General features: G+C 36.1%; 1 protein-coding gene across 6 annotated transcripts; it reads left to right on the forward strand.

Moving 5' to 3' along the window:
- The first annotated feature begins 3,479 nt into the window (after positions 1 to 3,479).
- LOC113108548 (rho guanine nucleotide exchange factor 7-like) lies at positions 3,480 to 26,153 on the forward strand. 6 transcript variants are annotated; one of them, XM_026271745.1, is made up of 23 exons: positions 3,481 to 3,997; positions 7,686 to 7,769; positions 11,502 to 11,586; positions 11,810 to 11,943; positions 13,924 to 14,125; positions 14,206 to 14,294; positions 14,453 to 14,547; positions 14,790 to 14,885; positions 16,030 to 16,152; positions 16,235 to 16,373; positions 16,473 to 16,532; positions 16,661 to 16,807; positions 19,358 to 19,444; positions 19,610 to 19,688; positions 19,791 to 19,930; positions 21,122 to 21,343; positions 21,628 to 21,721; positions 21,810 to 21,899; positions 22,337 to 22,507; positions 23,292 to 23,299; positions 24,530 to 24,624; positions 24,770 to 24,824; positions 24,935 to 26,153. In XM_026271745.1, exons 1-23 carry the CDS (start codon positions 3,833 to 3,835, stop codon positions 25,055 to 25,057), a joined length of 2,583 nt encoding a protein of 860 aa, XP_026127530.1. In that variant the 5' UTR covers positions 3,481 to 3,832; the 3' UTR covers positions 25,058 to 26,153. The 6 variants fall into 6 exon arrangements, with proteins under 6 accessions (XP_026127529.1, XP_026127530.1, XP_026127524.1 ...); XM_026271744.1 differs by lacking the exon at positions 23,292 to 23,299 and having other exon boundaries at positions 3,480 to 3,997; positions 11,810 to 11,958; positions 24,525 to 24,624; XM_026271739.1 differs by lacking the exons at positions 22,337 to 22,507; positions 23,292 to 23,299 and having other exon boundaries at positions 3,482 to 3,997; positions 11,810 to 11,958; positions 24,525 to 24,624.

Below are 26,153 nucleotides of genomic sequence, written 5' to 3' on the forward strand. Positions count from 1 at the left end.
AAAATCAATCAGTGAAGTTTATTTAAATCCAAAGAAGCATTTGACACAAGGACATGCTTCATGAATAATGTTTTTATTAATGAGGTGTTTTTTTACAGGCAGAATATTTTCTTGAGTTTAAGTAGTCGCTAAAATGGAACAGACACACAACACACATTGCTGTCATAATTTAAACTAATCATAAAGCTGTTATGCATAACAATAAATGGGAACAGCCTTATTTGTTTGTCTTTCATACATATAGTATTTCATTTACATATAATGCAGAACTATTGAGATGGGCAATAAAATATAGACACTATTTGCTCAGATGTTGTCAGATGGTGTCTATTAATGTATTTTAAAATAATATTTCTTTTTAGCAAAGCAAAAATAAATAAAAAGGACACTTAAAAAACCATAGTGATTAATACAGTATACTTCAATGTAAAATTGAATCAAAATGTTTAAAGAAATTAAAAAGGGGCAAGGGTCCACCTAGAGAGTTCTCTTGGAGGAAATATCACAAGGGCATCCTTGGTTACAGCTACTAGAGACGGTGTGTCGGGGGGATTATGAGCAGTCCCACAGAGGGGTTGCTTCTCTCCTTCAGCTGACTCTTGAGACGAGCACTGAACCTTCACCGGTATCCATGGTGACTCACCGGGAACTCAGATTCCTCTAGGTAGCTCGCCAGATGATTCAGGAGGGAGCAGGAGTCAGTGGTAAACTGGTGGTTTATGTTGTCAATCCAATTCAACTAGTGAACAGTTTTGATAAATGTTTCAGATCCACCATTCATGCTCAAGCTGATCTAGATTATACTTGGTTACTCTGACTGTACCAGTTTCCTGTTATGCATGACTCAGAGTTTTAGTTTTTTTTTTTTCTTTTTTGGTGCTGAGGGTGTAATGACTCTGTATTGTCATTTGTGCAGGGTAACAGTTTAGTTGTTAACTGTACATGTAAACTCCCTTGATGCTTAGCAAGAATTTCATGGATAAATAAATAGCATACTGATATTTAGAAAATTAAATTATGGTAAATTATAACAGGAAACTAATTATAACATATAAACAATGTACTCTATTTTTGATTTTATATAAAAGATATATGGAAGAGCGTAGTACAAATGACAATATCATGTGATGGATGTGCAATATTTTCTCAGTATTTGTAATGCAAGTTGTATAATGTATGTTCAAGGTCTATGTTGTGCATCAGGAGGATGCTTGGGTGGAAAGTTATCACAGAGTTTAGTGGTTGGTGGGATTAGTGGGAGAGAGGCAAGGCAAGGTAAGTTTATTTATATAACACACTTCATACACAATGGTAATTCAAAGTGCTTTAAATAAAATAAAATATAATAATAATAATAATTATAATAATAAATCACAACAATAAAACAAGGAATTTTAAAACTTGGAAAATTATTTAAAAGGTTTAAAATGAATTTAAAACAGTTAAGAATAAAATATAATGCAATCAGTTTGGACATTGCACAGTGCTCATTCGATAAATGTACAGCTAAACAAATTAGTTTTGAGTCTGCATTTAAATGTGACATGTTTTAGCACATCTGATCTCTTCTGGAAGCTGGTTCCAACCCTTGGTATTTCTAACTGACTCGATCCTAATGATCTTAGTGGTCTTGTTAGGTTTATATTCAGTGAACATATCTGCTGTGTATTTAGGTCCTAGGTCATTGAGTGATTTATAAATGAGTAAAAGTACTTTTAAATCAATCCTAAATGTAACTGGAAGCCAGTGCAAGGATCTGAGGACTGGTGTGATATTCTCAGGTTTTCTGGTTCTAGTCAGAATCCTGGCAGCAGCGTTCAGGATGAGCTGCAGCTTTCTAATAGTCTTCTTGTGAAAGTCCGTGAGGAGACCATTACAATAGTCCACCCTGCTGGTGATAAAGGCATGAACAAGTTTCTCCAAGTCTTGACTGGAAACAAAACATCTAATTCTTGCTATGTTTTTTAGATGATACAGTAGTATGCAGACTTAGTTACTGCTTAGACATGACTACTGAAACTAAGTCTGTTTCCAGAATCACAACAAGATTTCTGACTTGATATTTAGTTGTTAGACTCCCAGAGTCAAGGTATCCATTCACCTTGAGAACTTCATTTTGTTTCCAAATGCAATGAAAATTCTGGTTTATCCAACTGTTCATTTAATCAATGCATTGGCAGAGGGAGTCAATGTGGCTGTAATCATTTGGAGATAAGGCTAGGTAAATCTGGGTATCATCAGCATAGCTGTCTCTATATTAATCAAAATTAATCATCTCCTATTAATCAAAATAAATTGATATATAAAACACACACACACACGCACGCACACACACGCACACACACACACACACACACAAACACACACACACACACACACACACACACACACACACACACACACACACACACACACAATATGTAAATATATTGCAATGTATAGCAATAAACATGCTCAGCCTTCTCTCATTTATTCCTAAAATCAGTGAGAAATAATAACTGATTAAAAAACGGTGTAGATGCACCTAAACCTGATTTTAAGCCTAAAACAGTTATTTTCTGAAAAATTCTGATTGGTTGATTGGAATGTTGTTTCAGGATCGATCAACAAGGATGTTGATCCAGGAACATGTTGTACTTGGTGATATCACACTCGCCTCTCTCTCTCTCTCTCTCTCTCTCTATATATATATGTGTGTGTGTGATTTATTTTCTTTAATAAGAAATTCAAATGAACAGATTTAAAAAACACATATTTAAATCTTTATAAATGCTTTTACTGTCAATTAAAAAATTCTGAAAAATGCTACCCCAAAAATGTAAAGCAGATAGCAGAACAACACATTTCAATATTGCTTATAAGAAGAAATGTTTCTTGAGCACCAGTACAACACATTGGAATGATTTCTGAAGGATCAGGTGATATTGAAGACTACTGGCTGCTGAAGAAAAAAAATATTCTTCTTACATATACTAAGCTACTTAGTGTACAAGATTCAGAAATGAATCAGACTAATGAAGAACGACAAATTACACAAACTTTTTTTCACATTCCTATGACAATCTTGCTTTAAAAAAAAAAAAGACTGGTTTCCCACTTTCATCTGTTTTGAGGACTGGTGAGACTGAGAGAACCACAAGGCCAGACTAAACCAGCTCAAAATCATTAAACCATTATAGTCTGGTTCAGCAGGCCAAATGCTACGTCAAAGGACGCCACCCTGCGGACCACATCTGAACTTACTAGTCTGATAAAAACAAGTCTCGTATAACCTGCCCATTAACGGGAGGCTTGAAGACTGCATATTTAAAATCCCCTATACTGTATGTATCGATGCATTCACACTCTCACAATGTACAGAAATACTTCATAACGTCCTTTTATTAAGGTAGAAAATCCTCAAATCCTCCTTCTCAATAATCTTTAAAAATAGATCTTGTAATAAATGTACACTGGATCTTTATGCTACGACACATTAGTCATGCAAAGAGCAGGTGAACCTATGCAGTGCACATGCAAAGCAGGATGAGAAGCCGACTGGTCACATATGCTGTGTCTATGCTGTGATGTCATCTGCCGGAAGATGCAGGTTCGTGCGCTGACTGTATTCCAGTGAAAGGCGTTTGACAGCTTGTCGTAATAAAGGAAATGGGAGCGAAGCGATTGCATTACTCATCTCCATGGAGCGCCATATAATGCGGCAACCCTCAAACAACATGTTTTAGAGGAAAATGGTGCCCAGTTCAACGAGTGGTTAATAACAGACAGCCTAATTCTTTCCCCATTACAATCGCTATACTGAGAGCTTCGACCTTGCTTGCTTGGTGTGGCCATGAATCCGGCGGAACAAACGGTTACTTGGCTTATTACGCTCGGGGTTTTGGAATCACCAAAAAAGACCATTTCGGACCCCGATGGATTTCTGCAGTCTTCGCTAAGGGATGGGGTCGTCCTGTGCAGGCTGCTGGAGCGGCTGCGTCCAGGCACTACTGATAAAGTAAGCGCGCATCCTCCCTTTGGCGCACCGTGTTCACTGATCATTTTCCTGTAATCTTCACACTGCACGGGCTTTAATATTTATTATAACACAAGTGGCATGTATAGCTTATATATAGGTCACAACAGATGTTTAATCCTCTGTATGAATGTAAACGCAGCCCTTGCAGCAGCTAGTGCTGCTGTTGCTCCAGGCGACAATATTGGCAGTCGTCGATTTTATTGTGAGATCTGTACCAAGCTGAATGTTGAACGCATTTGACTGTCATATCTAATAGAAATCCAGTAAAACATATATAAACCGTCTGTACGTGAGATGTAAATGATAACCTACTTAGTACACAATATGGAAACCTGAGGATAAGCGTGTGCAAATCGCATTACATGGCTGTGTATGAATAGCATAAATCTGTTATCAAGGTATAACAGCTATGCACCCTTGCTTATATTGCCTACACTGGAAATGGGCCGCCATAGACAATAAATAGACAAAAAAGCGGATGCGCTCTCGTTTAAAGAAACAGTGTTTTTTATTATTGTTATTATTCCCATAAGCCCCTAGCTGCTTCTGTCCAATGTAATGCAATGCAAACTGGAAAGGCATAACAAATGGCATTCAACTGCAGTTCAACACACGTTATTTTCTTATCTCAGTTAAATTGCACAGAAATAATCAGAATGCAGTAACATTAAACCACGATAACACAATTCATAGTATCAGATCGAAAACAATAAATTCCACTGATCAAGATACCTGAGGGTAAATGCAAATTTATGAAAGCCATAAAGATTTCAGTATGCCTCTCAGAGGAAACAGAATTCAAATAAGAAATGCATTTTCCCCCCCGATAATTAAAGCAGCACATGACCACTCAGGTATAATGATATCCAACATGTTTTCTAAAGCAGTTCGTCTTTTCCATAAATAATGCATGGAGTCTGTCCTTTTTGGTTTGGTATACACAGAGGGGGTGCATTTCAAGAAATCAGTCATATTCAGGGTCAGCGCTGACAATGACTAACAGTTTATGACAGCAATAACCTCCTTTCAAGCCCCATCTGGTTTGCTTATCAAATTTCAAACTCTCACTGTGAACATAACAATAGGATGCTTACAGCAGGTGTATATCCTGGAGAGAACTGTGTGGAAGTAAAAAAAAAAAAAATCTAAAGTTTGCATATTTAAAGTGGAAAAAGAAATAATGGTACACTTGACCTTTTTTTAGATGGTGTGGGCAGAAGCATCATGTTTCTGTTGGGACTGTCCACAGAGTGCAAAAAAAAAAAACTGTTATGCAACCTTCATTTAATGCAACATAAAAATAAAAAAATAAATATTACTTGTGTGACTCATGTCACTTCTTTTATTATCATCAGCACATAAACATTGGTGTTTTGACCCACATATCTGTTATAGTATTTTTGACTATCAAAATCTGAAATTAAGCAATAGTTGAACAAAATTATCATACAGACTTAATTATTCTGGTACATGCTCTGTACTATTATGAGAACAAGACCGTTTGATACTTGCTTTCATAAGGAAGATTTGTCTCCTGCAATGGGCAGTTACTGCTATTCTTAGATTCATTACTCCATTTTGTATCTCTAAAAGAATAGAAAATATATTTTTTTAAAAATGAGGGTATTTAGACTTAAGAATCCTGACAATTAACTACAATTAATAAATAAATGCTAGCTTCAGCTGTAAGGTCCACCGACTTAAAATGAAGCACCCATTTCCTAGCTACAGTACAGTCTTAGGTATCATTTGCAGCTTCTAATAGGATGACACAGCAAAGAAGGAAAGCTTTATTGATATTGCTATTTGATTTGCTGATACTTTCATTCTTGAACCTCTCTCAGTAAATCAGCTCGTAATGTATCTGGTTGCCACAACAAGAACTTAAAACCATACTTTTGCTTCATGCTGTCCAACTTAGTGGAAGCATTTGAGGTTTGGCCTAAATGCAGAATGACATTTTACAAAAACATTTGTTAATTTTCAGAATGCAGATGAAGATATTTTTAATGCAACCTTGGACTTTCAGTATACTTAGATTAAATCACTTGATTCATATGCATTGCTTTTATAATGACTGTATGAAATTTTTAAACCATCAACATTTTAGGTTGAATGGACTTTCAATAGTAGGACAGATACCTCTTAGGTTTCATACAAGTATCTTAATCTGGGACTCAAAGATGAACGACAGACATATGGGTTTGGAACGACATGAGGGTGAGTAAAGGATGACAGAATTTTCATTTTTGGTAAACTGCCCCCTTCTTAAATCATATGATTTAATGTGTTTAACTGTACTTACTGTACATGTAAATGTTAAAATCTACAAAATACATTTGATATGTAAATACATTTGTTATTTGCATTCCATTAATTTTTTTGTAGTTATTGTTATTATTATTTCAGATACGGATGAGTGGGTTGGCAGGCACCATACATTAAAACATTTAAAAGAAATCATTTTATCCCAGTCTGATAATTTTGTAATGTAAAAATGAAAAACAGATTGCCACACTGGCAGAAAGAAGCCTTTAGAGAACCTCTAGGCACATGTCTCTGGGGAACTTACAAAATGGAGCACACTGCAGTTCCTGAAAGAAAAACTGTAACCCCCAGTAACACCATTAAAGGGGAAATACTTTTAGGCACTGGAATTATATCTTTGAAGTTAATTGTTAAGTACACATTAAGATATCCATGCTATAGTGAGTCTCAAGAAGGTTTCAATCTGACAACACAAATAGTGACTAAAGCATTTTTTTATCTGATTTCACCTCAAACACATTTCAGTGCTAATTCACCATGTGTTTACCTTTCTGTATTGTATGTTGGTCAGCTCACAACACATTGTCAACATATGCCTTCATGCTGCAGTAGTATATGCAACAAATTTAGTCACTGAAATCACTGTCAAAATGATTGATTTCTTTGTATGCCAAAAATCATCAGGATATTATTTATTTTTTCATTCATTATTAAGTAAAGATCATGTTCCATGATGATATTTTGCAAACTTCCTACCGTATAGCCTAGGCCTATATCAAATCTTAATTTTCATTAGTTATATGCATTGCTAAGAACTTCATTCAGACAACCTTAAAGGCGATTTTATCAATATTTTGATTTTTTTTGCACCCTCAGATTCCAGATTTTCAAATAGTTGTACCTCAGTCAAATATTGTCCTGTCCTAACAAACCATACATCTATAGAAACCTTTATTCAGCTTTCATATGAGGCTATAAACCTCAATTTAAAAATGGACCCTTATGACTGGTTTTATGGTCCAGGGTCACATACACAAATGCCTGTTATATTTATCAGAAGGTTTTAACTGCTGTAAGAATGTTTTGTTTTGCACCCCCTCATTAGACTCTCAAAAACCTGCTCTGACTGACGGACCCGTTTTAACTTCCCCCGCCAGAGAAGGGGTGTGTTGATCACGTCCCATTGTGCTCGGCGTCCATCTGCAAACGTCACTTCCTCCCGCTTCCTGCTGTCCATCTCCACGGTGCTGCAGCTCTGTTTCGCGATGTGTGTGTGGTGGATGTGGTTATAGTCAGGCAGGCAGGCAGCCAGCCCGTGGACTCTCTTACAGGATACTCGAGCCAGTGCTTCACTCCCAAAGCTTTCACACTTTTTAACTGCTCTTCCCGATTCCCGCAGATCTATCAGGATCCCAAGAACGACAGCGAGTGCTTGAGCAACATCACGGAGTTTCTCAAGGGCTGCGCGGTGTTTCGCGTCGAGGTAAGTTGGTGTATTTATGGTGCTTTGACTCTACTGTATGTTGCTGCATTGGCGCCACAATGAAAACAATCAACAAAAGAAGCGTGCAGTAGACAGAAAGACGCAACTCTGGACCGATGCGAGTGAGATCATGCCATGCACATCGGTTCATTGTCACAGTCTGATGGGACAAAAGCTTGGTTATGTTATGAAAATGTAGCTAGGGTTTATTTGGTTTTGGTTGTAAAATGTTTGTCAATACAATATCGGGATTTTTCTGGCGAGTTTGTGCGCTACTACAGCATTATAAGGGCTGTGTCATCTATGAATGGCGTTGCTTTGTCCATTCATGTACAGTTTTTGTGTTTCATTTGAGTCAGCATGAATTTGAAGCTCTGGTATGGATTCAAAAGTTGTTTTCTGCTTGGTTAAGTTCAACAAAAGTCACTTTCATAATGTGTTTCAACCTTTTGTAAAAAAGAAAAAAAAATAATAAAAAAAAAACTCAGAGTAGGCTACCCACAATATTTTAACAATTTTGTGAGGCATGTCCTTCCAAAAATATAAGGGCAAATATATATTTTTAATGCATACAGACATTTTTAGGTCTATACAGTATGGGGAAAATATCAAGTGTGATGTTAAAGACGTGTTTGGAAAATTAAATGATTGGATTTAATATGTCAGAGCTATTGTAGGGTAAAACTAATAATAATATTAAGTTACACTTTAATATTGATTGTGTTATGAAGTGAATTATGTTAACTCCATTTTTTACAGTGTTTTTCTGTCCACTGTTAGAGACTTAATGGCTTAATCATTTAACATTTCACAAATGTGGACGGAAAGACATACAAAGGGCTAGTGGGATTTGATCAATGCGCATTTATTAAGGAACAGATGGTTCAGGGTGATGCTAATGTATTGTCAAGTGTATCTAGATGTGGTGAGGTTGAGGCCCGTGTCACATATGGAGCTCTTGGCCACATAATGTGTGATTAATGCTGTGCCTGGTGTGCATCGAAGTCTGCTTCTACACTGTGATCTCTAGAGGTGTTTGTTCTGCTGGAGATAATGTTAATGAATTCTTCTCGGGGTTTGTTTGCATTCGTATACTTTCCCACAGTTCAAATTGCTTTTTATCTACTCTACATTGTGTGGGTTTATGAGTTTTCTCATATGGTGCGTTATTGTTCTCGAGTTTCCTGTTGCACCTCTGTCACAGTAATTTGCTCCTCTCTGACCTGTTAAAAGGTATTCGTTTGACCCGGCAATGCCCAAGGCTTCATTAGGGTTCAACTCTGTCATCACCAGCACCATCACAGTGTGCTAAATTTTGGGAATAGAAATGAGCTGTTGGTAAACACTTATTTTTAGTCATATGTGTGGAAGATTACAGCTGTGAGCACTTGTCACAGACATTGCAAGGACGTGTTAATGTTGTCATGCCCCCAGCCTATGATTTGTAATCACATTCCCAGATGACAAACCTTGCATATAGGTTATGTGATACAACTAGGCCTGATTGAAAGGCTTTTTTAAATTGTATGAGAGTTTGTTTTGTAGTTTTTATTTTTTGTATTAAAGTTAGACTCTTTGACCTCTGGGAGATGAAAGCTTATCCCTTTGCTCCAAATTTGTGGTTTACAGGATTTTCGCTAGTCTGTGTCCAGTTCGCTCTGCCTTGTGAGCAGCCTCTTCTGAAGCTCCTTCTCCATGAAGCACTGAACTCATTCAGCTGTGATGATGTGATCTCAAGCTTAACTAAATGATGGCTTTTTCAGATCTCCTGTCTGGCTATACACTTTGTTCAGACTCTATCACAGCTCCCACTGTTGTTAATGTTTGATATTACTTGAAATGGGATCACGCCACAGTAAGGCTAAAATTGCGTTGTTTTTGCTGGAGTTAAATACTGCACAGTGATATCCAAATATATAATTCTTTAATCTAGGGAGTTATATGCAATGAATTATAAAGATTTTAATTAATTCTTTATTTTTTGGAGACTAAAGAGAATTAGCTAAAGATAATGTGTGTTGTGAAATGAATAAGTCTGCCTTCACATTATGACAAACTTGAAATTGTAATATATTATAAATATGATAAAAAGCTCTTATTGTGTCAAACACTGTCCTACTAATGAGTTTGGTAAAAAAAAATTGTTGTTGATGTTTTTGAAGTCGCTCTTGCTCCCTAAGACTGCATTTTTTTTAAATCAACAGTACAAACTGTAATAATGTGAAATAGTATTACTATTCAAAATAAATGCTTTCTATTTTAATATATTCTAAAATATTATTTATTTATGTGATGGCAAAGGTAAATTTTCAGCAGCCATTACTCCAGGCTTCAGTGTCACGCGATTTTTCAGAAATCATTCAAGTACACCAATTCTTATGGTTGTCTTATTTTCCTGTTGATAACATCTGTGATGCTCTATATTTTTGGGCAAGCTGCGACACATTTTGTTTTTTTTTCAGGATAGATAAATAGAAAGTTCTGATGTTCTAAATACTTATATAAATATTTTGTAACATCATAAATGTTTCTTATGTAACTTTTTATCCATTTAATACATTTATACTGAATGATATGAATGTTTTTTTTTTTCTTTCCCAGAGTTACTGACTCCAGACTTGTTTATTATTACAGTTACTAAAATAATTGAAATTGCACATTTTTCATTAAATTATGCTGATGGGAGAGCATGGAAGAACATTCATCATACAATCTATGATGAATGTTCTTATATAAAGTAGGGCATCATTTTAAAACCGACATATTCTTAGAGTGATTTAGTAAGTCACTGAAAGAGCATTGTTACTTTGAAAGGCAAAGCGCTCGAGATGATGCATTGTCCACTTATTCACATCCACACATACTTGTTTTTGCTTCTCTCAGGGCATAAACTGTAATCAGAGCGGAAGCTGATATTTTCTCTTGAAGTTCTCACGCACACATCCACTGATAAGTACACATAACTACCCATCAAACCGTTACAATACTGGCAAAGATCAACACAGGACAGACCATATAGAGCTGAACGTATCAGATTTGTCACTTTATCAGCCATTAGTTAGAGACATTAGTGACCTATGGCTAACCACACTACCTGCTCAAAGACTAAACGGCACAAACAAAGAATGCCTGATGATTGCCTCTAATAGATGCTGTATGTGGACTCTTTTATTTTTCATAACAGGTCTGGATGATATATAAATGAAATATTCACTATATTCACCGTTTATGCTGGCAACAACCATTGTTGTGAATACGACAATGATATCACAAAGAGACTTTTATTTGTCCATTATGTTTTGGAAGACTAGATTAGTTTTGGGGTCCTTCTCAGTAATTTTCATTAAAATTAAATGTTTTTATTAAAACATACATTGGTAAATTTGGTATTTATGTTTACAACGGGTATGATATATCGGTAAATCAAACTTAAAAGGATATAGATTGTTATTCCTTGTTTTCATATAGTGAAAAACATATCAATATTTTTTTTTCTAGTTCTGTGATATTGTGTATCGGGAGTGTAGTGTTGATATTAGTATTTTCACTTTTCTAAATTTGTCCTGCCCTTGTAATAAAGTGTGCGCATGGTTAAAATAGTGTGTCAGACTTGTAAAGTTTATGTAGCGCAACCTGAAGAAATTTCTAGGCTAGAGTCCTGTATGGTTCTCTTTTAACTGACATGTAGGTGGTCTAGATTAATGATGTTATATAATGTTTCTCTCTCTGTAGCCTTTTGAGGCTGGTGACCTGTTTCAGGGCCACAACTTCAGCAGAGTCCTCACTACACTGGTTGTCCTCAATAAAGTCACTGCAGGTGAGAATTATTCTATTTAGATTTTCATAATATAAATCGAGTCATTTTAAACAACACGCTATTACAAAAAACAAAGAAACAAACGTTAAAGCCTAAAATCACAGTGTTATCAGCAGATTCAAATGTATTTAAAGTGTCTAATGTACTCTTCTTCCAGTGTTTGACTGTGTAACAGATGTTCCCATTGGTTATTATTCTCCTCTGTCTTCTCTCTTTGGTGTAGATATTGGCATAGACAGCGACTCTGTATGTACCCGTCACTCTTCTGCCCATCGGATCAAGTCCTTCGAATCACTGGCCTCCCAGTCCTCACTGGGCCGATCCTCTAAATTGCTCCATAACCAGTTCCGCAGCCTTGTGAGTAACACTGGGGTGAGAACACTTGACCAGCCGCAGCGGGTCTCAGTCAAAATATTATTTTACATGTGCATTACATCTACATTACCAAAGTTAGGGCTCAATAAGATTTTTTAAATGTTTTGAAAGGAGTCTCTCATACCCACCAGGGCTGCATTTATTTGCTTAAAAATAGGCTACATAAAAAATTGTGATATTGTATAATATTATTACAATTTCAAGTAAAATTTTCCGTCTGAATATGTTTATTTATTTCTCTAATGTAAAGCTGAATTTTCACGACCATTACTCCAGGCCTCAGAGTCACATGATCCTTCAGAAATCATTCTTATATGTTGATGTGGTGCTCAAGAAACTTTTCTTATTATTATCAGTATACATTTTTTTAGACACTGTGATACATTTTTTTTTCAGGATTCTTTGATGAATATAAAAAATTGAAGATCACCATTTATTCAAAATATAAATATTTTGTAACATAATAAAAGTCTTTACTGTTGCTTTTGATCGATGTAATTCTTACTAATTTCTTGAAAAAAAAAAAAAAAATATATATATATATATATATATATATTAGTGGTGGGCCGGTGCGTTAACGTGAGACTCTTATCGGGCGATAAAAAAAATATCGCCGTTAATCTATTCTCAAATTTGGGTTGGGAGCTGGGTCTATACTAAGCAAGCTATGATTACTTTCACCTTGATATTTTATATAACCGACTGGCTAAGGCCAGCCTAAAAAGATGCTCAGGACAGTTGACGGACCACTGCTGCGCATCGTCACGAAAGCTTCTCTTTTTCACATGATTTTAATCCTTACCGCTTGTCGATTTAAACATTAAAATATCCAAAAACAATATGTGGAAAAGATGAACTCGCGTGCTGTGTTCGGTGCGGAGAGAGAGAGAGACGCTTATCACGGACAGCGACACTGAACCGAGCTCTCTTCTGTGAAGAGAAAGGCGTCTCAAAACACTTGAACATCGAATTTGCTTATTTTTGCTCTTTATATTTGTGCCGACAAATTCATACAAAATGTGTCAAAATATCCACCTTGGAAATAATGCTCGAAAAAGCTGTCAGTTATTTCTTAAGTGAAAGTAAACAGCTGAGGAAAAAATGGGATGTGTATTATATTGGATGCGTTCATGGTCTCTTAAAGGGACCGCGCCTAATTTAGCGACTGGCTGCTGTAATGTTAATCCAAGAAAATAAAAATGAAAATCACTCACTGCTCTTGACTGCATTACTTTGAAGATTTAACAGTCAAACCAAAATTATTTTGACACCAGATATAATTTTTGATATATATAGCAAAACTGTAATAATGTGAGAAATGTTGAAGGTGTCTGAATAAATGTAGGTTTGATTGTATATTTCATTTTTACATTGAAGACTATCCAGTGCTATTTTACATTTAATTATTTGGTTTCTGTACCTTGACACCTACAAACTTTAAAAAAAAACTTAAACATTGCTGTGAAACATTTGTAAGGTTGATTGCAACTTGTGCAATGTGGAATTAGTTTACAGCTTTTTCAAGCACTTTGTGATGCATTTTGGAAACAGGAGATGAGCCCCTTTTCACCTAGCTTGATAAACCCCTTCTCAAAGACTTACTGTTTGTCAATTTTATTGGGTAACACACATATTCTGAATGCCTTCGGCAGAATTCAAATGAGCCATTTTAATCTAGATTAATCTGAACAATAGTATATAACTTTTCTGTGTATGTGAAGAGCAGCTTGACACCCCAGTGTGTAATTGTCATATTGGTGTATTTTTAACTACAATAGAAAAGCAAAGATGTCCTTCATTTGATGTTTCTAAATTAAATTGTTGGTGATGTGGTGACAGTCTCCAGAATTCATGTAAAAGGGTCAGTTTAAATTTATGGAACTAGTTAGCACACTATAAGTCTGCATCATGTAAACATAAGTTCTCTCTCTCTCTCTCTCTCTCTCTCTCTCTCTCTCATAGGACATGACGGAGAACAGTAACGCTCAGTTAGTGGTTAAAGCTCGCTTCAACTTCCAGCAGACCAATGAGGATGAGCTTTCTTTCAGTAAGGGTGACATCATCAACGTTACTCGCACGGAAGAAGGGGGTTGGTGGGAAGGATCCCTCAACGGCAAGACAGGCTGGTTTCCAAGTAATTATGTCCGAGAGGTTAAAGGGTCTGGTAAGTGTCAGTTTGCTGTGGACCAGTATAAATACTTCTCTTGGTCCACAGTGCATTATTAAAACACTGTGTCTTTACAGACAAACAAGTGTCCCCTAAATCTGGAACTCTTAAAAGCCCTCCCAAAGGTTTTGATACCACATCTATCAGTAAAACCTACTACAACCTGGTAAGCACATGTCCATCACTTACCCTTTTCAAGGCTCACCAGGTGATTTGCTTAATTTTGGAGATTTAGTGCATTAACAGTGAATAAGCGCAGCTGAATTCTAATCATTGTGTTACAAATATCTGATCTAAAAATAGCTGCTTTTTGTTTGTGTTCAGGTGCTACAGAACATTCTAGAAACTGAAACTGAATATTCAAAGGAGCTCCAGAACCTTTTGACTAACTATCTGAGACCTCTACAGATGACAGACAAGTAAAAAGCTTTGCTTTTCCCTTGTAGAAACACAACCAATAAAACATAAGGACATTCACAATTGTGTTTTTTAATTTATTTTTATTATGTGTTCTCTGACTATGGCTTTAGAGTTAAATGTGTTGATTTAAGGTAATTAATTAAGAAAATAATGTGATTTAATCCTGTCCCCTGAAGTTTTCCTATAATTTGCAAAAAATTATGTTTGAGCACTGGTTTACAGTTCTTATTGTTTCCCACAGACTGAGTCCCTCAGATGTAAGTGTCATTCTCGGGAACCTGGAGGAAATCAGCACTTTCCAGCAGACTCTGGTCCAGTCACTGGAGGACACTACCAAGTGAGTATTACGCAAACCGTGAGCAGCCGTGTGATTCCCGGCCCCTCTCTTAGCAGCCCCTGAGTAATTTACAACAGGAGGGCCGGAGCACTTAGTGAAACTGAGACTCAATCAAATGTATCAAGTTTCGACTCTTAGATGATGAAAATAGACCTGGGCAGTAACCTGAGGTCCATTAAAAGGATTTGACTATCACTAGAGGTTTCTAATGTTTACACTGACCTCTAGAGGTAAATCCTTTAATATGTTTGGAAAATGCTAACTGAGTTTACCAGCAAAACTATTTATGAATTTATACTTCTCAAAGAAAGTAAATTGAGTAAGTAAAATATATTTGTTTCTTTTTTCTTAATGAAAAAAAATAAATAAAAATTATATATATATATATATATATATATATATATATATATATATATATATATATATATATATATATATATATATATATATATATAGTCTAAGATCAAAGAAAAGAAACACAGAGGTACATATATAAAAATATTGATGTTATATTATTAACTTTACATTATTATATTATTCTAAATTTAGCCGGGCTGACCATGCCTTGTCGAGTCCTGTTTGCAAAAACCCAAAATAGATATCAAAATTAAGACTGAAAGTACACTACCATTCCAAAATTTGGGGTCAGTAATAATTTTTTTGTTTTTGAAAGAAGTCTCTTATCTCTTGATCAGAAATAGAGTGAAGTTATGAAATATTGTTGCAGTTTAAAATACGTTTTCTAATTGAATATATCAAAATGAATTGATTTGATTATAAATTGCATGATTCATTTTTTTGATGAATAGAAAGTTCATCAGCATGTATTTGAAAAAGAAATATTTTTCACGCCACTTTTGATCAATTTAATGCATCCTTGCCGAAAAAAAGTATTCATTTCTTTCTTTCTATTTTTCTTTTTTTTTCTATCTTTTTTTGGTGTTCAACTTTAATGGTGGTTTATCTACAAAATTACTGGAGACTTTAAATTTAAGATGTTTAATTAATTGCAGAATACGTTGTTATTATTGGGAATATAGATTTATATCCTAGGTTCGGAAAAATAGTAGAGCAAGTAGAATCTTTGAAGAATATTAGCACAATATTTGTGTAATAATTCTCCTCAACGTTCTGTGATTTTAAGGCTTCCAGAGCTACAGCAGAGAGTGGGAGGGTTCTTCCTGAATCTCATGCCCCAGATGAGGTCTCTTTACGTGTCTTACTGCTCTAACCACCCATCGGCAGTCAGTATTCTCACCGATCACAGGTACACCATCATACCCTGTTCTGATTCACAGAGAGCCTCTACACTGATAGCTGGGAATAACTTCTCATTTCTGTCCCTACAGTGAGGAGCTCGGGGAGTTCATGGAGGGGAGGGGTGCGTCGATACCAGGCATTCTCACGCTCACCTCTGGCCTCAGCAAACCCTTCATGAGACTTGACAAATATCCCACGTTACTTAAGGAACTGGAGAGACACATGGAGGTAGAAGAGATAGATAGAGAAATTGAGTTTATGTGATTTCTGTTGAGGTTTTAATGGTTGGTGGCATTTCAATGTGACACTGTCTTCTTTCCTCTTCAGGAGGGTCATCCAGACAGGACTGAAATTCAGAAATGTATGACGGCTTTCAAGAATCTCTCTGTGAGTGTTGACTGCCTAGTTAATATGCTAAAACCGACTGGCGTCCCGTGGCTTTGCTGCTGCAGTTAGGTGTGGATCATTGTCATAGCAATCAGCTTTCATAACGTATTGTGTTGCTGTGGTTACAGGCACAATGTCAGGAGGTGCGGAAGCGCAAGGAGCTTGAGCTTCAGATCCTGGTTGAGACGATTCGCCTGTGGGAGGGGGAAGACATCAAGACCCTGGGTTCAGTGCTGTATATGAGTCAGGCCATGGTCCAGAACCACGGCTGTGAGGTCAGGTCTCAGTGGCCGATACATCATGAAATGAAAACTCACCCTTTTCCAAATGAATGTTATTATATTGTGAATGATTAATTCATGACGGTTTTTAATTTTTGACAATGTTTAATCAAAATGTCATAACTCGATTATCCAGTGAAACATCAGACTTCTCTTTGGTCTCGTACAGTGCCATTTAAAAGTAAGATTTTAATGTTTTTTTTAAAGAAGTTTCTTATGCTCATCACGGTTGCATTTATTTGAAAATACTGTAATTTTCTGGAATATTGTTGCAGTTTAAAATATGCTTTTTATTTTAATGTACTTTAAAATCTGATTTATTCCTGTGAAGCAAAGCTGAATTTTCAGCATTATTTCACCAGTCTTCAGTGTCACATGATCCTTCAGAAATCATTCTAATATGCTGAATTATTATCAGTGTTGGAAACTGTTGTGCTGCTTAGGATTCTTTGATAAATAAAAAGTTAAAAAGAACAGTGTTTATTCAATGTAGAAATGTTGTGTTACAATATACACTACTATTCAAAAGTTTTTCAATTTAAGGAATTAATGCTTTTATTCAGCAAGCATGTGTTAAATGGATAAAAAGTAAATACTTGTATTGTTAGAAAATATTTCTATTTTGAATAAATGCTTTTCTTTTTATTCGTCTATTCATTTAGTTTATTCGTCAAAGAATCAAAGAAAAAAGTATCACAGGTTTCAGAAAAATATTAAGAAGCACAACAGTATCAACACTGATAAATCAGCATATCAGTATGATTTCTGAAGGATCATGTGACACTGAAGATTGGAGTAATGGCTGAAGAAAATTCAGTGCTCCGTCACAGAAATAAATGTTTTTAAAGAACATTAAAATAGGAAATCAATATTAGAAATTGCAGTAATATTTTACAATATAACATTTTCCATATTTTGATCAAACAAATACAGCCTTGATGAGCATAAGAGACTCCATTAAAGAGTAGGTTCCCCCAAAAATGAAAATTCTGTCAATAATTACTCACCCTGGAGGAATAATTACTCAATAATTACTCAAACCTGTGAGACCTTCATTCATCTTGAGAACACAAATTAAGAATGATCTTTCTGACTATTTTACTGCTGTCCTTACTAAGTTTCTGGGTCTGCATTGCTGTCAGTGCAGGGTCAAAAAGCTCCCAGATTTCAATGAAATTAATATCTTAATTTGTGCTCCGAAGATGAATGAAGGTCTTGCAGGTTTTGGAACAACATGAGGGTAATTAATGACAAAAATTTCTCAAAGAATTTTACATTTTACTCAGGCATTTATTAAATATAGAAGAAAAGATCTGTTGCTGCTTCTGTTTCATTGTGACTTTAACTATTAAAGTGGCTTCTTCTATTAGATCTAAAAAAAAGTCTTATGGTAAAGGCAAAACCCTCTGACAAAATGTTTGTTTGCAATTACATGCCCCATGTCTGGGAATGACAAGTTGCCAAACTGTTCTGATGGAAAAATAAAAATCTGCTTAAATAATTTGATAAAATACAATTTATAACATGTTGATGCAACCACGACTATGAGTAGTTTTCAGGTAGCCTTGTATAATTACTGTTATTAATATATAAGGTTAGAGTAAGTCATGAATCATGAGTCCTGGAAACATGCTGTTTACAGCACGAATGCATTACAAGTAAATAACATGTTTCAAAAAGACCTATTGCTGATTCATTTTGACAAAAATGCCAAAAGTCTTTGGGTCTCATTCATGAAACATTCGTAAATATACGAGTAAATATCTGGGTGATTTGCGCGTAAAGAGAACTTCCCGAAAACTCTTCTCCTGATTCACAAAAACTTCGTAAACGTCAGATGTGATAGTGAAATGTGTGTGTGTGTTAATGAATTCCAATCAGTCGTAAATGGGACGCGCGTGCACGCTCACTCTCAATTACCATAAATCCCTCCCATTAAATCCGACTGACAACTATATATGAGCATCATATTATGACACCAAACGAAGGATTTCAACATGTCTTCTCAAAAGCGACTGAAAAAGAAACATTTATCAGCTGCAGAAATTGACGTTTTATTATCAGAAGTTCATTCAAAACGCCACATTTTATTTCAAGCGTACTAGTGGCGTATCAGGTCCTAAAAAAGGAAGTTTGGCAGCATATTACAGATCCTATTACTGGCTCTCATAATAAAAGTTAAAAGAAAAAACATATGTAATTAATGTATATAATATTATTTTCAAAATGCTGGGTAAATATGTACCTGATTAAGGTGAATTAAAATGCAGCCGTATTAATGAGCAAAACGTTCAGACGTTAAACGCACTATTTACGCGTGGCTGGGAGCAGGTGTAGATTTCTTTCGTACCAACTAACATTTGGAAAATACGAACGTTTTAATGAATCCGAAAATTTACGCCAAAACCACTTAACACGCGATTTACACAAAAATTCGTTCTGCTCGTGTTTCATGAATGAAACCCATTGATTTCAGTCCTATAGTTATAATGGCTGTGTTGTATTACAATTGTTTTTTTTTTTCATATTGATTTTTCTTTTTAGGATAAGCATGAGCGTTACCTTCTGCTGTTTCCTCATGTTTTGCTCATCCTGTCTGCTAGTCCCAGGATGAGTGGCTTCATCTACCAGGTCAGAAACCAGCCGCTGTCAGAAACACTTACTACACGGCCAAATAGTTCTCACTGTCCTCGCTCCACCACCTCCTAAAATCCACTCAAAACACAGCTTTTCAAACATTAAAATGGCACTTGCGGCTCTAGCACAAATAGAAAACGTCTGCTTTGTTTCACTCAGGGCAAGCTACCTTTGAGCGGGATGACGGTGACCCCATTAGAAGACTGTGAAAGTCATAAAAATGCTTTTGAGCTCTCAGGTAAGGACAAACAGACTCACATCTTTTGTGTTCAGGACACAGTCAAGTGTTTTTGATCATTCTTAGTCATTCATTGACTCTCCTTGTGTGTCCATCCAACAGGAAGCAGGTTTGAGAGACTTCAGGTGATCTGCTATAACAAACAGGATCTGCAGGACTGGCTCGAGCATCTGAACCGACAGACCAAGCACAACACCATGGCGGCTCCCAGCATGAAACCCCTCAATGTTCCCTGCCACACAGTGGGTCACCTGTTTAACATCACATCTTAGAAAACCACTCATATAGTGTTTACAGGGATAGTTCACCCAAAAATGAAAATTACTCACCCACAAGCTATCCTAGGTGTGAATGATTTTCTTCTTTCAGACGAATACATTTAGAGTTCTATAAAAAAATTCCCATCTTTATAATGGCAGTGAACGGCTGTAGAAATTAAGTAGTCTAATAAAAGTCAAACAAAGCGCATCCACCCATCATAAAAAAAGTTCTCCACATGGCTCCTAAAAAAATGCATTGATTTGCTTCAGGAGGCTTTTTTTAACAACCCGGACCCGTGTGGAGCACTTTTTTATGATGAATGAATGCACTTTATTGGACTTCTATTAGACTGTTGAATATCAATGCATATTCAGTGCCATCAAATATTGATAAATATAAATATTTGATAATTTTTTTTTATCTTTCTATATTTGATACATTCATAGCTACTATACACAAAGAGCTTTTGTTAACAAAAAGTAAAAACAACACACATTTGAAAACAGACATAAATGGGGTGGCCATTCATACAGGACACATCCCGGCCAGGATTTCTGTATTGCCTAAAACATCCAGAGCAGTTTGACCAATAACATGCAGGTATTGTACATAATCGACCAATAGTGGGGCTGTATGTGAGAAGGTGAGATCTAGAGAGAATGATCAAAGCGAGGCAAATATGCACACACGTTTATTAGTTCAATTGACTGGAAGCGTTACTGTGCACAAATAAAAAACAAAACAAAGTGCACCACTATGCTTCAAGTCAAATGAACGAACATACATGTGAAATTGAATCAAAGGAGCCGTCTGCTCTGCTCTTTATAGCTTTCATGAATGTTACACAACGATTAACCTGCACAGTGCAAATAGCCAAAATCTGGATATTTTAGGCAGGGACGTGTCCCGTATGAACAGCGCATATGGCCACCCTAGACATAAAGATCTATCTGTCTGTCTGTCTGTCTTTATTTTACGATTTTATAGGTGCATGAAGAGCTTTGCAAAAAAGTAAAAGCACATTTGTAAACACAGACGTAAAGAACTTTACAAAATATATTCAAGTGTAATAGAACACACTACATTGATTTATTAATTCATTTATTTAGGGTTTAAGTTTTGCCTGTCCATTATCTCCAACTTAAACATGAACCTAATTTTTACCCCTCCAGCTCCCGTCTCACCCTCTGACGCCGTCCAGACATGCAGAAAGCCGGGGCCTGACAGTTGCTCCTGCCTACCACACCTTACCACACCCCTCCTCTCATGGGGCCCCTCACAGCACCATGATGTGGGGCCCCCTGGAGCCCCCTAAAACCCAGAAGCCCTGGAGCCTGAGCTGCTTGCGTCCAGCACCCCCACTCAGGCCCTCAGCTGCTCTCTGCTATAAAGAGGTATTCTGGGCTCTGATTAAAGCTGATCATGCGGCACACTGGTCTTCCAAATAAGATATTGTAAAAAATAATAAATGTAGTATAATATAATACAGACATTGTAATTGTTGATCATTTCCATTGGTTTTGTGGTTACTATTATTTTGATACTAATATGTGAACTTTAAATAACTCAACTCTTTAACTAAATAACATCATACACTCTCTCATGGCTCTTTAAGTATTAGTTTTACCAACATTTCTGTGTCCTTTTTGTATTATTTCTGTTCCTTCTCTTCTTCCAGGACCTCAGTAAAAGCCCCAAGACTATGAAAAAGCTGCTGCCCAAGAGGAAGCCAGAGAGGAAGCCGTCCGATGAGGAGTTTGCACTGAGGAAGAGTAAGTTAGCTGGTTTATATTGTTACTGATTTTGAGAATTTCTAAAAAAGATCATGCGTCTGATGTAACTAACATCTGACCTGCGCAGGTACTGTAGCTTTGGAGGAAGATGCTCAGATCCTGAAAGTAATCGAGGCCTACTGCACGAGTGCCAAAACCAGACAGACTCTGAACTCAAGTAAGTCTTGTATGCGGGCCTGTTCATCTCCGTCTTGTTTCCTCTAAGACATTCCTCATTCATATCTACTTTTCTATGTGTAACATAGAAATAAACTAAAGCCTGTTGATCTTAACAAGATAATTCTGGGATCTCTTATAACAATGTCCTCTCTCTTTTTTCCTCATCATATTTGATGTTCATTTATTTATCATGACCCCCTCCTCCCCATATTTTGATTTTAACATCTTCACACATCATTATTTTATTTAATAATTTATTTATAAAACTCATTTACTCTCTTGGGGTATCATTGGTTCTCCCGTCTGGGTGGTTGTACTACCCACATCCATTCTTTGTTCGACGCCTCTTTCCAATTGCAATTCTCCCTCCCTCTGTCCCTTCATTCATATGATTTGATCCCCCTCTCATCATCTGCGAACGGATGGCTTCTTCAGCATGGCAAGGCACTGATCTCATGCATAACCACGTTTTGGATCAATCCAGTGTGGACTCTCTGGGCCGCCGTAGCAGCATCTCAAGGCCCGAGACCACCTCGGACCTCTCAGAGGACTCTGACTATGACAGTATATGGACGGCCCACAGTTACAGGATGGGCTCTGTTTCCCGTAAGAGCTCCTACATCTCCCACCAAAATTAAACTTCCCCTCACTCCTCGTACTTCAAGTGACTTTATATTTATTTGAAACTATTTATTTATTTAACAAACTGTCACTGTAATGCATATTTATTTTGTTCATTTTTATTTATTTATTTTTTCAGTGTTGTATTAATCACAGTTCATCATTATTTTCTGCATATATATGCACTTTCCCAAAGCAGTTCCCTGTTGCCTTGACATCTGAACTCCCCCTAAAACCACCAACCTCACTTAAAGGTGCTGTATGTAGGATGATTATCAGACTTGATGCACAGACAGGTTGCCAGATTGACGACACGAACAGGAACGAGCGCACTTGACAATGAATGAAATGGAAAACGCTGTGTTTTCCGCCAACTGGCAACCCGGGTGCTGAAATACAATTGGGTAAACTGGCAGTGGGCGGGGTTTCACAAACCAAAACAATGACAGACATTCCAGCCTGGAACGCACATTTTCAAAGGAGAGTAACTGACTGTAGAATTGTTTTTCAGATAAACAAGTATGTTAACTGAGCATGTTTCTTAAATATCTGCAAACATATTATGGTATTTTTTCTTTAGTAGAGTCAAAAACTTACATACAGCACCTTTTAACTGAGTTTTTTTATTTTTTATTTTATTTGTTTGTCTCGCATTTGTTATTAATTTAAGTGTCCTTTAAAAAATGATGTTTTCATTCCCTCATTCCTGGATGTGTTTAATTATTAATGCTGTTGAAGGTACGATGCACTCTGAAGGCAACGAGGACAGGTTCTGCTGTAAAAGAAAAAAGATGCTAAAATCTCTTAATGTTTCTGTAAATATTAGAGTATTGTCATTCATCTGAAATGTGTGGTATTAACTTGGACTTTGTTTACTGAATGTGAACATTAGATTGAAATGAGAAGTTGGGTTTTTTACTAGAGAGCTTCACGAATGAGAAGAATTCATAACCATGGTTCTCAGATGGCACCACGGACAGTATTACTGGAGACGTTTTGTGCATACTTGCGTGATATAAATGTATTTATTTTCAACTTGTAAATGCATTTCAAATGATTTGGGACTTTTTGTATGCTTGTATCTAACATGTAAGTTTATAGTGGTGTCTATGGTTAAAAACATATGGAAGTTTACAAAAAATGTTGAATTTAATGTTGGTTTAAATTCTATTAGAATCCATTCAAATCAGGTGTGTGGATGGTAATAGTCAAGAGTTCTTCACTGTTCATTCGAGACTCAGTGTTTGATGCTTTTCCTCTTTTATGTATGACGTGTTTATGAGACAAAACAAGAAAACCGACCTGCCAATTATTTCAATAATGACAAAGAGTATAATTCCCTCATGTTATGTGATTTCTTGTGACCAAGTTCTATTCTGTGGTAAAAAAAAAAAAAGAACAAGAAAATATGAATTTACTACCTTTTGTCGGTTGTTTCATTCAGATGTTCTTAAAATAGCTCAACAGAGATGATTCAGTGATGTTTACGTGGTTTGAAATTAAGACATTATTGTGTTTGTTATATATATGCAGAGTCAAATATATGACAAAATACAACAAACATTGTAATATACATTTTGAATAAATCTTGGGTTGTTTTGTACACTGTTTATCTTTTCAAAAAATGATCCCTTATAACAAAAAACTATTTTTTGTTTGATTTTTATTTTTTTGTATGAATGTACTGCCTATTTTCAGTTAATTGGTTTTCTTTTGTTGGTTTTGTATTGTCTTGTTTGAGTTTTGTTTTGTGGTTGAGGAAATAGTAGTTTTACCGCTCTTCAGGAAGTTCTTGATCCTCTGGTTTTTGAATGCTTTTAGTTTTCTTGGATGATCCCTCTCTGCATGACTAACTCCTGTCTCACTCACGCACAGTCCTGTGTAAGTTTGATCCAGTCCAAACCATTTCCTGAGGCACAGTGGTCCTGTACTGACCTAATCAATTAGTCCAACTTAACTAAACCTCCTGAATTCAATCTGCGGGGCTTCTCTTTTGAAACAGGACAGTGGAAAGATGCCAGCCCAGCGCTGATAGTTCCCGGGGAGGAGAAGTTCAGTGTAGACAAGTTGAAGAGTAATGGTCAGACTCTACCGGAGGAGAAGTAAGACCACATATTTGTCCATTACCAGAAAAAGGTTTATAATGAGAATAAAAAGAGGGATGTTTGTCAAGAGAACACGAATAGAGCTACAGTATGCATTAAAAAAAAATATTCACTGACATATTTGATATTCAATGTTTCCTAGGAGCCTTGTGGATGTTGTTTATGCTCTGAGAGATGAGGTACAAGAACTTAAAAAGGTGAGTGTCTGTGAGGGTCGGAGGAGGTTTTTCTCTTAATATTTAAATTCATAGAAAACCAGATTTAATATTTCCCATTTCCTGCTTAAACGATTTTACCATTCTAACAGGACTATAAAAAAATGAAGAAATCCCTGGAGGAAGAACAGAGAGCCCGGAAAGATCTGGAGAGGATAGTTAGAAAAATGTTAAAGAATATAAACGATTCTTCTTGGGATGAGACCAATTTATGATAACAATGTTGCCCATTATTGGTTTTCGTTTTTTTACATGAATGGTTGAAATGACCTGGATGTTCGACCAGAACGTTCAAATTATCCTGTTTTCTTACATTGAAACCACTTTTGATGTTTGTGGGTATGGGTCTGTAGTTTAACATGATGTTACATATTTGAACTCATGTGACTCATTCTGATGTTCAAACTCTAAAATATGGTCTTTTTAGCGCATCTACACAAAGCTGATTTTTATTTTTATTTGGCTTATGAAATTGATGAAATTTAAAACCACTATTTTTTTAACTGAACAATCATGATGTGACTTGTTTGCTTGAAGCCGTAGCTAAATCTCGTTGGGTGGCATGAGTGTGACCTGTGAATTTCCCTGATGAGTTCGTCTTTCACCTGATGTTAAGGTGTTGAGACAGACAGTACCTCAGTCTACACATCCCGCTAATGTTTGAGATATTGAGAGTCCTGTTTTTCCTATATCACCTTTGTCATTACAAAGGTTCAAGAGATCAGCATATTTTACTGTTAGGTTTTATCTTTAAATACATTTTATTCAGATGCTCTCTGATTTATGATGTTGAATCTGTGACTATTTCCATGATGTGGTACAGAGAACTTTTTCATTCCATTTAATCATTGTTTACAAATGACTCAAATGTTGATACCTAATCGTTAAATCAACCGAGTGAGTGTGTACAAGCATAGCAGATGTCACGCTGTGTTGAATGCGGGACATGGTGCTTATGCTTGTATGCCAGCATGTTTAGTACATGTTTCAGGTGCCATTATAATTCAAGCTGTGACCGTTTCAATATTATGATTCCCAGGATAATTTTTTAGTTATGTCTGTATACATTTCAGTGTCACTTGCTTAGTGTGACCAAAACACAAGCCAAACTCTTTATTTATGGACTTTACTGTATGTGACTTATTACTGTACTTGACATTTATTCTTATAGCTCTTACACAACACTAATAGAATAGCCTTGTCAGAATTCATGTTGGATATTTATTTAGGGTTCTTTACCTCGGCTCCATCTTACTGTAAATTAATTCTGTAAATAAAGACAGTTGTTTATTTGCTTCTCTACTCCATTGA

The sequence above is a fragment of the Carassius auratus genome, chromosome 9 (genome assembly GCF_003368295.1).
Source record: "Carassius auratus strain Wakin chromosome 9, ASM336829v1, whole genome shotgun sequence".
In the NCBI taxonomy this organism is placed as follows: domain Eukaryota; kingdom Metazoa; phylum Chordata; class Actinopteri; order Cypriniformes; family Cyprinidae; genus Carassius; species Carassius auratus.